Source organism: Cherax quadricarinatus, chromosome 4, assembly GCF_038502225.1.
Source record: "Cherax quadricarinatus isolate ZL_2023a chromosome 4, ASM3850222v1, whole genome shotgun sequence".
NCBI lineage: Eukaryota > Metazoa > Arthropoda > Malacostraca > Decapoda > Parastacidae > Cherax > Cherax quadricarinatus.
The window spans coordinates 74655227-74668360 of record NC_091295.1 but is presented as its reverse complement, the minus strand read 5'-3'; the positions used below and the strand labels follow the sequence as shown (position 1 = coordinate 74668360).

At 37.1% G+C, this 13134-nt stretch overlaps 1 protein-coding gene across 1 annotated transcript in view; it reads right to left on the bottom strand.

Moving 5' to 3' along the window:
- Positions 1–13134, bottom strand: part of Dscam1 (Down syndrome cell adhesion molecule 1) — a gene marked incomplete in the record, with an annotated part of 1133347 nt that overhangs the window by 319507 nt on the left and 800706 nt on the right. The window contains 1 exon segment of the mRNA XM_070098007.1: positions 9693–9859. Within this exon segment, the coding sequence (XP_069954108.1) occupies positions 9693–9859 (167 nt within the window).

The following is a 13134-nucleotide window of genomic DNA, read 5'->3' as shown; positions in this document are numbered from 1 at the left end:
ATAAAGTTTTTCTTCTTCTCTTTTTTAGTAATTGTATACAGGAGAAGGGGTTACTAGCCCATTGCTCCCGGCATTTTAGTCGCCTCATACGACACGCATGGCTTACGGAGGAAAGATTCTTTTCCACTTCCCCATGGACAATAGAAGAAATAAAAAAGAACAAGAGCTATTTAGAAAAAGGAGAAAAACCTAGATGTATGTATATATATATATGCATGTGTGTGTCTGTGAAGTGTGACCAAAGTGTAAGTAGGAGTAGCAAGATATCCCTGTTATCTTAGCGTGTTTATGAGACAGAAAAAGAAACCAGCAATCCTACCATCATGCAAAACAGTTACAGGTTTTTGTTTCACAGTCATCTGGCAGGATGGTAGTACTTCCCTGGGTGGTTGCTGTCTACCAACCTACTACCTATATATACTATATATACTACGTATATATACTCATAAATTCTAGCGGCTTCAAATCAAGCAGGGGAAAGCTGGTAGGCCCACATGTGAGAGAATGGGTCTGTGTGGTCAGTGTGCACCACAAAAAAATCCTGCAGCACGCAGTGCATAACGAGAAAAAAAAACTGACTTTTTTAATTAAAATGCCAACTTTGTGGTCTATTTTCGCATAGTATTTATGGGTGTATTCTCGTTTTCTTGGTCTCAATTTATAGAATGGAAAACATATTATAGAAACAGAAGTGATTTTAATTAGTTTTAAAATAAAAAAAAACTTGAAATGGAGCTCAAAGTAGGGAAAATGTTTGATTTTTGCCGATGTTCAAAAGTAAACAAATGATGTCATTTTTCAATAAATGTCCAAGTAGCCATTCTAATATGCAGTCATGAATGGGTTGACATTATTTATACAATCATTACAATATTGCAGTAGTCTGCATAACAGTAAATCTTTTATTTTTTTGTTTGAATAAAAATCCAGAATAGAAAGCAAGAGTAATATCAGAGGGGCTTGGAGACGTGATTGGTGAACATAGAAAATGTCATTTTAGAGCCAGGAATGTCTGCATTGTTCATTCTGGATCCTATTTTGAAATTGTCATATTTTTTAATTTTCGTGAAATTAGCCAAATTGTAAATTTCTGACCACATTATTGGGTAGTTAAAATCGGTAAATGGGCAGTTTCTTGCACTCAATCGATAGAAAAAAATGGAGTTCTAAAGAAATAGCTATGAGTTTGGTCGACTGGAACAATGGAATTAGCCGAAAATAGGGCTCAAAATGGCCGAAATCGTTGATTCGTAAATATCGCTGAGGTCGGTAACTTCACGAGTGTAATTCCATTAGTTTTCCATCAAATTTCGTTCTTTTGGTGTTATTACAATCAGGAAAAGATTCTCTATCATTTCATAAGAATTTTTTTTTTTTTTTAAATTTTGCGACACCAGGAGACACCTCAGGATTTGGGGTTGCGACAGTCGAGGGGTTAAATACAAAACGTAATCCAATATTGTGCATGGGTAAAACTCGGTAACATTGTACTTGCATGCCTTCCTTAACACAGTGAGTGATGTAACATTTGACATTAGCTGAACCAAATCATGAATTCACTATGTGAACTGTTCCTTAATACCTTGCATTTATGAAGTGAATTTACATAGAGTGAAAGTGTTTGTAAACTGGGGATTACCTGTACATCATGCTAATTCCTTAGCAGATGATCATGTCAACTGTAGTATACATTGTAACAGGATAATCCTGTCCAGACTTCATTTACATTTTATCTTTAATTTTATTACCTTATATACATTATTTTTGACAAAAGGCACTGTACTGATATTAATTAGAATCAAAATACATACAATACAACGAGTTTTTGGTGGTATTTCATTTACATGTGCTTTATAGAAATTCACAAATTTATTTATGAATAACTCTTTAAATCCTTAGGCCAATCTCAATTTAACAGGCTGGGCATACAAAAAAAAAAAGAATAAGGGTTACATGTTTATAACTCCAAACTGTCCAAACGTAGATCTACGTTCACCTGTGTGGCGCTCTGAATACTTTGAAAAATAAAAAAAAATCTTTTTTTTTTTTTTAATTAAAGAGAGCAATTTTCTGTGTGGTATAAGACCAAAAAAAAAAAAAGAAAAAAAATTTAGGACCAGTACTTACCAAGATATAAGAGCACGAAGTTGTCTCTGGATGCTCACTTGACGGCAACATCCAGCCCTGCTGCTTGCAGAAGTGTTGTCGATTTACCCTTTTTTCTCGTTTTTATTTTAATTTATATAATTTTTATGTTCTGATAATTACAATTTATAATAGTTCTTGTGATTTCATAGCCAATCTTTGTTCTGACACTAATACTGAAATAGTACTCAGATAGTAACCAACACACTGACAGGTGAACATTTTCACCTGCCTTGGTCATTTACTATTGTCTAGAAATATATACAAAGTATTTATAGGTCCCAGCAATGTTTTAGACACACTGGAGTATGAACCTCCTTGAAGCATGGTGTTATGACAAGAGTCAGAATGTGCCCTGCTGGAGGGGGACCTTGCCTTTATATGTTTTTACTCTTGCACACAAACATGTCTTTGTATGTCTGTCTGTCTGCCTATCTGTACATCTATCTATCTGTATCTGTACATCTATCTGTCTGTCTGTCTGCCTAGCTCTGCTTATCTGTCTGTCCAGTTCAGCTAATCTGTCTTCTGTGTGTGCCTGGAGTATAATATGAACTCCTTGAATAATGGTGTTATGACAAGCGTCAGATAACACGTGACATCTGATGAATGTGCACTGCTGGAGGGGGGAACCTTGCCTTTATATGTTTTTACTCTTGCACACAAACATGTCTCTGTATGTCTCTCTGTCAGTCTGTCTACCTGTACATCTATCTGTTTACTTGTACATCTGTCTGTCTATCTGTACATCTGTCTGTCTAGCTCTGCTTATCTGTCTTTGTCTGCCTGTGTGTCTGTCTTTCCATCTGCTTGTCTCTGTCTCAGGGAGCTGCTAGTAAACCTGTTGGTTTGTGGTGTATGGGCCGCTCCCTGATTGCTGAGCAAGTGTTATGTTTGTTTATGTCTTAGATCTACAAACACTGTATAGCACTCGGTCTGGAATTTTTGGGTTATCCTAGGTAATTTACATTATGTATAATTGTATTTATGAGTACATGTGAGACAGAGATACAGATAGACAGAGATAGAGATATAGACAGAGATATAGACAGACAGATATACCGATATAGATACATAGATAGAGATATAGACAGACAGAGATATAGACAGATAGAGATATACAGATAGAGATATATAGAGACAGACAGACAGCCAAAGCCAGCCAGCCAGCCTGTCGAATACATAAGAACACAAGAAAGAAGGAATACTGCAGCAGGCCTACTGGCCCATGCAAGGCAGGTCCATGTCACTCCCCAGCTTAGACCAATGACCCACCTAGTCTGGTCACATCCACTGAAAGAAGGAGCATGACATCTGACCCAGTAGCACAAGCTAGTCAGGTCCAACTCTCACCCACCCACACCCACTCATGCATTTATCTAACCTATTTTTACTTTCCTCTTAAAATGTGAGTGTTAATATGACATGACATCAGTGAATCACTGGTGTTTGCCACACTATTTGCTCTAGATGGTGCTCAGTTGAACTGGTGCTCCCACAAGGTACCAAGTGGTCTCCGATTTTTTTCAAAGTGCGCACACTGAGTGCACAAACCCATTCTTTCATGTCTAGGCGAATTTGAAAGAATGAAAAATAAAACGTTGATGTACATTTGGAGCCCGCCGCATGTGAACGTAGATCTATGTGTGGACAGTTTCAGGGTTAAATAATTCAAGTCAAATATTTTAGTATTCCAAAAAGTTTATCATTCCTACAGTAGTCAGATAATCAAATCTTCATTATATTTACACTAACATTAAGTCTCGAGTGAAAAACTCTAAGCATGGATGACCTGTCACCATGTTGCACATTTATACACCCATATGTTAAATTGTTGCTTAGCCAAATCAAATGTTTCTAATCTGTGTAATCTTGAAAGGAGCATATTATTGATTATATATACTACCCAAAGTAATAAATATTATATGCAGTATATATGAATGTTGTCAACTTTTAATTTACATACCTATATAAAAGCAAAATTAGCATATTTTTTAACTTAGTATACTTAATTGAGGAGCAACATGTGCATTAATATATTAAGTTTTGTATTAGCTCTGTATATTTTATCTATTTGGGTGAGTGTAACTGGAGCACTGGAGGAGGATAACTGGTCCTCTTGGCAACAGTCTCATTAAACAACACAGCATAATATAGATGCCTCGGTCGCATATGTAAATTAATCACAGACTTGATACCAGAGATGGATTATTGTCTAATATAAATGTTATTCATAAATGAATAAGGTTTGCCCTCACTTTATGTAGATTCATTTTATGAGAGCCTATTTTTATCAGTAATTCTGTATAAAGGAGGAGTAGCAGTAATACTAAATGATAAACTATAGAAATAAAAGAGGGGGTATAAGTAGATAAATTCAAGAATCATAAGAACAAGGATGGGATACAGTAATAGGTTATAAATGTTTATGCAACTAAGGGGCACGAGGCATTAAGTGAAATTAGTGAGCTTTTAGTTACACAAGAGAATAATTAATGAGTGCCCTAAATGTTAAAATTAGACACTGTTGTAGATAGTACAGTAGGTATGTTTGGAGTGCCAGGGGCAAATGATAAGGGGAGGAGGGATCTAAATTAAATTATGTATAGGAAGAGGGAAGGTTTAGTAACAGTCAATAGCTGTTGGAGAGTAAGCAAGGTAAGAGATTCAGGAAAAACTGGTTAGCTGAATGTGAGTCTTGGAGGTGGGAAGTACAGTGCCTGCACTCAGAAGAAGGGGTGGAGATACTGCAGCTTGGAGTGCCAGTTGAGTTGTGATGTTTCCACACTTTTAGCAAAACAGCTGTTGGAATGAGTGATGAAGCCTGGTCATGGACCAGGCTGTGGGCGTGTTGACTCCTGGAACACTCTCCAGGTAGGTAGATGGTGACTGTATTAAATTTTTTTGGATCACCCTAACTTGATGGATGATGGCCAATGTGTTAAGAAAGAAGCTGATAAATAGTGGGAGTTGTCACAGTTAATCTTTGCCAATGACAGTTCTTTTAGGAGATTCTGAAAATAACTTGAAAAGGCTGGTGGATGAATTTTGAAAGGTATGGCAAAAGGAAATTAAAAGTAAACATACAAAATGAGCAAGGTGATGAAAGCAACAAATGTCTAGATAATGAAAGATAGAATATCAGACTGGAAGAGTTTGGAGGAAGTGGATGTATTTAGATATCTGTGATTGGACATGTTGGCAGATGGGTCTATGGAGGAGATGGTGAGCCATATAAAAGATTAGGGAGAAAAAGGTAGTTGGTGTGTTGAAGGATCTGTGGAAAGGCTATCAATGGAGGCAAAAAGATGAATGTATCAGTAAATATATATTTTTTTTTTTTCAACAAGTCGGCCGTCTCCCACCAAGGCAGGGTGACCCAAAAAAAGAAAGAAATTTCCCAAAAAGAAAATACTTTCATCATCATTCAACACTTTCACCTCACTCACACATAATCACTGTTTTTGCAGAGGTGCTCAGAACACAACAGTTTAGAAGCATATACGTATAAAGATACACAACATATCCCTCCAAACTGCTAATATCCTGAAACCCCTCCTTTAGAGTGCAGGCATTGTACTTCCCATTTCCAGGACTCAAGTCCGGCTATATAAAAGTAACCGGTTTTCCTGAATACCTTCACTAAATATTACCCTGCTCACACTCCAACAGATCGTCAGGTCCCAAATACCATTCGTCTCCATTCACTCCTATCGAACATGCTCATGCACGCCTGCTGGAAGTCCAAGCCCCTTGCCCACAAAACCTCCTTTAATCCCTCTCTCAAACCCTTTCGAGGACGACCCCTACCCCACCTTCCTTCCCCTATAGATTTATATGCTTTCCATGTCATTCTACTTTGATCCATTCTCTCTAAATGACCAAACCACCTCAACAACCCCTCTTCTGCCCTCTGACTAATGCTTTTATTAACTCCACACCTTCTCCTAATTTCCACACTCCGAATTTTCTGCATAATATTTACACCACACATTGCCCTTAGACAGGACATCTCCACTGCCTCCAACCGTCTCTTCGCTGCTGCATTCACAACCCAAGTTTCACATCCATATAAGAGTGTTGGTACTGCTATACTTTCATACATTCCCTTCTTTGCCTCCATAGATAACGTTTTTTGACTCCACATATACCTCAACGCACCACTCACCTTTTTTCTCTCATCAATTCTATGATTAACCTCACTTTTATGTGGGTTTGAAGCATAGGCTTTGAATGTTGCAGCAAACAAGCTAGAGGCATTGATGTTCCACTTGAGAGCAATGCGAGATGTGAACATTATGGAGAGAATTCAGAAATTAGTAGATAGTGTGGGGGTCACGCAAGTATAATTCAGAGAGAAGATGTGGAGTTGTTGAAGTGTTTTGGTTACTGAAAGTACATGGAAAAAGCAAGATACCAAAGGATTTGGAAGTACTCACTGAGGCTATCTGCTGAGAGCTTTTTACTTCTACCTAGATTAAAAACTCTGGTGTATTAACATGAAAACAGGAAAAAGAAGAGGGGTAAAATAAGTCATACCATATTGGAGAAATTACGTGTACAGTGGTACCTTGAGTTTTGAACAACTCCCAACTCAAACAATTATGTAAGTGTATTTTTTTAAGTGCTTTTGTGAGTATATTTTTGGGGGTCTGAAATGGATTAATTTAATTTACATTATTCCTTATGGGAACAAATTCGTTCGGTAACGGCACTCGAACAGCTTTCTGGAACGAATTAAGTTTGTAACTCGAGGTACCACTGTATTTACAGGAGGGATGAAACTAGATGGAAGATTGTTCTGATGCAGTTACTGAACAAACATCAGTCATCTGTCGACTTCTGATTGCCTCATTTATTGAATGTACATGATGGTTTGCATGGGTTTAGTGAATGGCTGAGTGGGGTAGTGAGTGTACTTAGCAGCATCTCTCTCCTGTCTTCCCTCATCAACCCCTAAGTTTTGCTAATCAATATAACCTAGAAAATGTGATAACATATAAAACAGTTTGGGATGACATAGCAATCTTGACTGATAGACTTGTACTGAACATGTAGGTACAGAAGGCTCTGGTAACTCCCCCATTAGAGTATGATGTCTCTACTGGTAGTTGAATCCTATACCTGCAAAGTGACTGTCCAGCTGGTTCTTGAATGAATGCATTGTCCTTATATGTACAACATTAGTGGGTAGTTTACTCCATGCAACCATAATTTTGTTTGAAAAACTATGGATCATTTGTGTTGGACCTGCATCAGTTTCATTCCATTGTTCTGAGTTATGGACTCATTTGGCACTTTAAAATAGTTCATTTCTTGGTGTGTCAGAGCCACTCAATATCTTGACAGTTTGAAAGAGATGATCTCAGTCTTTGTTACAAAAAGAAAAAAAAAAAAGGTAGAGTGATTTGACTTTTTTTTTTTTCATTAGGTTTGTTTCTGAGTGATGATATAAGTTTGGTAACTGTTCTCTCTGCCCAGTCCAACATATCTTTGTCTTTTATGTAATTTGGAGGCTAAAACTAGATAGCATATTCAAGATGTGGTTTAACAAGAGCAACATACCTAAAATGATGTCTAGTGTTTTGTGCTCAAAGTTTCCGGTTATGAAAACTGGCATTCTGTTAGCCTTGCAGATAGGCACTGCATAGTACTTTTGAGATAGTTGCTCATAATTACTCCAAGGCCTTTTGCTTTTCTTGTTTCTGTTTGCTGCCAAACATTTTGTATTCATGTTGGATAATGTTATTCTGAAAACACACTATTTTGCACTTGTCTACATTGAAACTTATGTTCTTATCTTCCATGTCTTTAATCACAGCACCAAATTGTCCAGTTCACTCTGAACATTTGGTTTGCTTTGGATGTTCCACTTTTCATCCATCTGAGGCAGGATGCAGAGGGTGTATAAATCTGGGATGAAAGGAAGGGGTAGTCCCAGGAATGGTTGGAAGGAGATAGCGTCTAGCAGGCTTGTGTAAGCATGCGCAAAGTGATCAGATACAAGTGGGTTTATGCTTTACATACTGTTGGAGTGTGAGCAAGGTAACATTTATGAAGGGACTCAGCAAAACCAGTTAACTGGACTCTTGGGTCCTGGAAGCGATAAGTGCAGTGCCTGCACTCCATAGAAGAGGTAGAGATGTTGCAGTCAAGGAATAATGTAAAGTGTGATGACATCACACTCTTGGCAAGACAATGAATAATGATGATGAATATTTTTCCCATTTTTAGGTCACCCTACTTTGGTGGAAGACTGCAAATGATGTAAAGAAAAAAACTATATATTCAATATATGGTCACCGTATCCAATCAATATGATTAGTATGGAAAAATTCCATTCTGTAGAATTAAGTGTTTATGGGCTGATTTAGCTTAGTACAGTACAGCTGCCAAGGGCCTGGAATGCATCTTCAACATAAAACATGGGACACCTGTATATGGTTCTTAAAATAAACATTTAACTTTATTTTCTTATCAAATTTGATTTCTTGAAATATCTAATGATAGATATAATTGATACTTGGTAGTATTTTTAATGAGCTCCATAGGAACCATAAAAAAAAAAAAAAAGATTCATGTTATACAGAAATGTATATATTATTGATTTCAAGCCCTCAGCATTCTACACAGTGACAAGAGAACTAGGCACTCCAAGCACATTAATGTGGGGGATACTCACTGTTGATGGCGAGGGGGGGGCTAAAAGATCTGTCCAACTTCATGTGTATATCAATGAAACTTCTAATTGCTGTCTAATATCTTACATGCATCTCTTACGTCATAAAAGTAAGAATAAATAAATAATTGCATTAACATGAAAGCATTAAAAAAGGAACTTTCAGCAGACAATAGAGTAAAACACAATAAATAATAGTTACAAAACTTTGAATTATGAATTTCATTAACAAAAGCTGATATTCCCCCTCCCCCCAACAAAAAAAAAGTTTAAACTTTCAGAAAAATTTAATACAATGAGAGAGAAATAAGCTGGTCAAATATTGCCACAGATCAGATTTCATACCTAACACTGCTCCAATATATATATATATATATATGATATTTACTGAAGTGCTTTAATATCCAAGAAAATGCTATCTTAATCAATACTTTCTAAACAATAAAACAAAGAGATTAAATTTGAGACTGTATTCCTCTTGAAATATAATTAAGAAAATTTTTAATACATATACTGCATAAACAATAATGTAATTGTGAAAGCTACAAAAATTTTGGGATCACAGTTATAAAAGAATACACCCAAAGCTTCCATGATATATGCACAATAGCCTGCACATATGAGCGAGAAGCTTACGATGTTCCATTCTGACTTGTAACTGGTCCAAGTACGACTGAAATGTCGTCGTAAGTTTGTCTCCTATGTGCAGGTTATTTGTGTATTGTTCTAGTCATGGTATTGTGCCTTTTTGTTCTTTCCCATGATATCTTTCCAAATTAACTTTAAACTTTAACAGGAATTGTAAGGCAGACTATTATTTTTCCCTTTTATTATTTTAAAGGAAAAAGGAGAGTAGGAATAAACTTACCACCAGTGAGTGTAAGAGTAGCACATTCATATTCAGCCACAGAGGAACCAGCATTGTTATGGGCAGATATGCGCAAGTTGTACCAAGTTGCTGGTGTCAGCTCCATAATCACATAGTTGCCAGTTGGCTTCACCTGGTTGCTGGCCATTGTCCATTCAGCTTGATGCCTGATGATAAAATCAGTTCTCATCTCTAAGCAATGAATCAATAAAAATATTAATATTGACTAAATTATCCATTAATTTAAAAATAAAGTTCACAAAATATTCGTACATTTACAGGTACAGGAGGGCCTCTGTTTGCGGCACTTCACTTCTCAGCACTTAGCTAAAACAGACGTTTCAAATTATACCCAAAAACTTGTTTATATGGCTCCTGATTGGCTATTATGGTGTGAGCTCCTGGCTGGCTGGGCATTCGTATTTCATTTTCTTTTTCTGAGTTTGTTTACATCCTCCATGAACTCTGCATCTCTCTTGAATCTTTCCAAAATTTCAAGTGTTTTAAATTTACAATGTATTTTATATATAGTCTTTTTCTATTACAATGGCATCTAAGAGTAATGATAAAAAGAGGAATCGTAAGACTATTACTTTAAGTGGAAAGTAAGAAATGATTAAACTTAGTGAGTAAGGTATGTCCATGGCCTAGTACTGGGACAGTACTGATAACTGTACTTACTTGAACCTGTACCTAAATACAGGTACACTTAAGTACAGTTATCAGTAATAAATTAACTTACTGTGCTAACATGCATGTACATTAAAATCACTACTTGGCATCATTACAAAGCAGTAGCTAAGTGTGTGTCTCACTAGTGTTAATACAGTAAAATAATAATAATTACTTTGGGGCACTTTAAATGTTGTATATTACATTATTATAGACATTTTTGTTAATCCATCTACAATATGTTTTACAAATTTATATAAGAAACATGCTACATATCATATAACCATAATACATACACCCATACTAGAGCAAAATGATCTAATTGTGAGGTGTGGTAGTAGGGCAGCCTGTAGGAGTGTATGGCAAGAATTACAGAGAGACGTTCTCTCTAATAAAATATCAAAGAAAATGTGTATATTACGGGAGTAACTGTAGAAAAAACACTCCTTTCATATGCTTTCACTCATTCTCAAAAGACTTGTGTTGCATGAGCCTGGGAGTGTTGCTGTTATGTAGGCTACTGCTGAAGGGGGTAGGGAGTTTCAGTGGGTAGAAATAAATGGTATTGGGTCAGGGGTATCTGAGAGAGTTAAGAGCTAAGGAAGGGGTAGCAATAATGTTGAAGAATGAATTTTGGCAGGAGAAGAGGGTACATGCATAAATTCAAGAATTATGTGGATTAAAATAAGGGTTGTATGCTAAAAGTGGGTTATAATAAGTGTTTATGCACCTGGAGAAGAGAGGAGTGTAGAGGAGAGGTTTTGGGTCATGTCAAACGAGTGTTTGGATCAAGTGAGAGAATAAATGTTGTGGGGGATATGAATGCTAAAGTGGGTGAAATGGTTATAAAGAGTGTGATAGGTACATTTAGAGAGCCAGGTGTAAATGACAATGAGAGGGCTTTGATTGAACTTTGTATAGAAGGGGTTTGGTAAAAAGTAATACATATTTTACAAAAAGAAAAAAAGGATAAATAAGTACACAAGATATGATATAGTGCATAATGACAGTAGTTTGTTAGACTATGTATTGGTAGATAAAAGACTGATGGGTAGACTTCAGGATGTGCATGTTTATAGAGGGGGCCATAGATGTATCAGATCATTTTTTAGTTGTAGCTACACTGAGAGTGAAAGGTAGATGGGAAACAAGGAGAATGGCATCAGTCAGTAAGAGAGAAAGGTGAACGTTTTTAAACTAAAAGAGGAGGAAGCAGTTAGGGGAAGATATAAACAACTATTAGAAGAAAGATGAAGAGGTATGGGATAGATTTAAGAATGTACCGTTACTGTCCAACGAAAGTGTGTGGTTACAGTAAAGTGGGTAAGGGAGTGAAGATCAACTGGTTGAATGATGTAGACAGAGTAGTAAGAGAGAAAAGGTTAGCATATGAGAGGTTTCTACAAACCAGAAGTGATGCAGGAAGGGAGGAGTATATGGAGAGAAAAAGAGAGGTTAAGAGAGCAAATGAGAGAGTGGGTGAGATACCATCAACAAATTTTGCTGGGAATAAGAAAAAGTTTTGGAGTGAGATTAATAAATTAAGAAAACCAAGAAAATCAAGAGAATGAATGGATTTGACTATTAAAAATAGGACAAGAGAGTTATTAGATGTAGAGTTGGAAGTATTAGGAAGATGGAGGGAATATTTTAAGGAGCTATGAAATGTTGATGAAGATTGGGAAGCTGTGATTTCATATATTGGGCAGGGAGGTATAACATATTGTAAGAGTGAGGAAGAGCCAGTTGTGAGTGTGTGGGAGGTGTGCAAGGCAGTGGGTAGAATGAAAGGGAGTAAAGCAGCTGGGATTGGTGGAATAAAGACAAATGTTAAAAGCGTGTGGGGATAGTTTTGGAATGGTTGGCGCTTTTATTAAATGTATTAATGAGGGGAAGATACCTAGGGATTGGCAAAGAGCATGCATAGCTTCTTTGTATAAAGGTAAAGGGGGCAAATGCGAGTGTAAAAATTATAGGGAAATAAGCCTGTCGAGTATACCTGGTAAAGTGTTTGGCAGACAACATGACTCACGAAATCGTAATGACAAGATTGCAAACAAACCATATCACGGGCGGGGAGAGAACCCGCGATCAGAGTCTCAAAACTCCAGACTGTCGCGTTTGCCACTGGGCCAGCTCGCCACAATAAGATTCATCCAACTAGGTATATTTCTACACCATAGGAAAGTTAGCATAGGCACCACTGTGACCACAAATGCAAGTTTTTACAGACGAATCTCCAGTTAGCGTGGCTGTGACGAACTCTAGTTCAAGTCCCCTCAAAGCCGTCAACATGACTCACGAAATCTTAATGACACGACTGCAAACAAACCATACCATGGGCGGGGATAGAACACGTGATTAGGAAGTCTCAAAACTCCAGACCGTCGCGTTAGCCACTGGGCCAGCTAGCCACAGTAAGATTCATCCAACTAGGTATATTTCTATACCATAGGAAGGTTAGCATAGGCACCACTGTGACCACAAATGCAAGTTTTTACAGAAGTGATTCAGGGAAACAGGCAGGCCAGACTTGAGTTCTGGAGGCGGGAAGTACAGTGCCTGCACTCAGAAGGAGAGGTGTTGGTAAGTTGCAGTTTTATAACTAATGTAGGTGTGCCTCTGGCAAGGCAGTGATGGAGTGAATGATGAAAGTGTTTCTTCTTTTTTGGGTCACCCTGCCTCGGTGGGAAATGGCTGATGCGTTAATTAATGTTAAGATAAAGAAAGCTTCTCATGGTTATTAGACAGCTAATTATTCACAACTAAA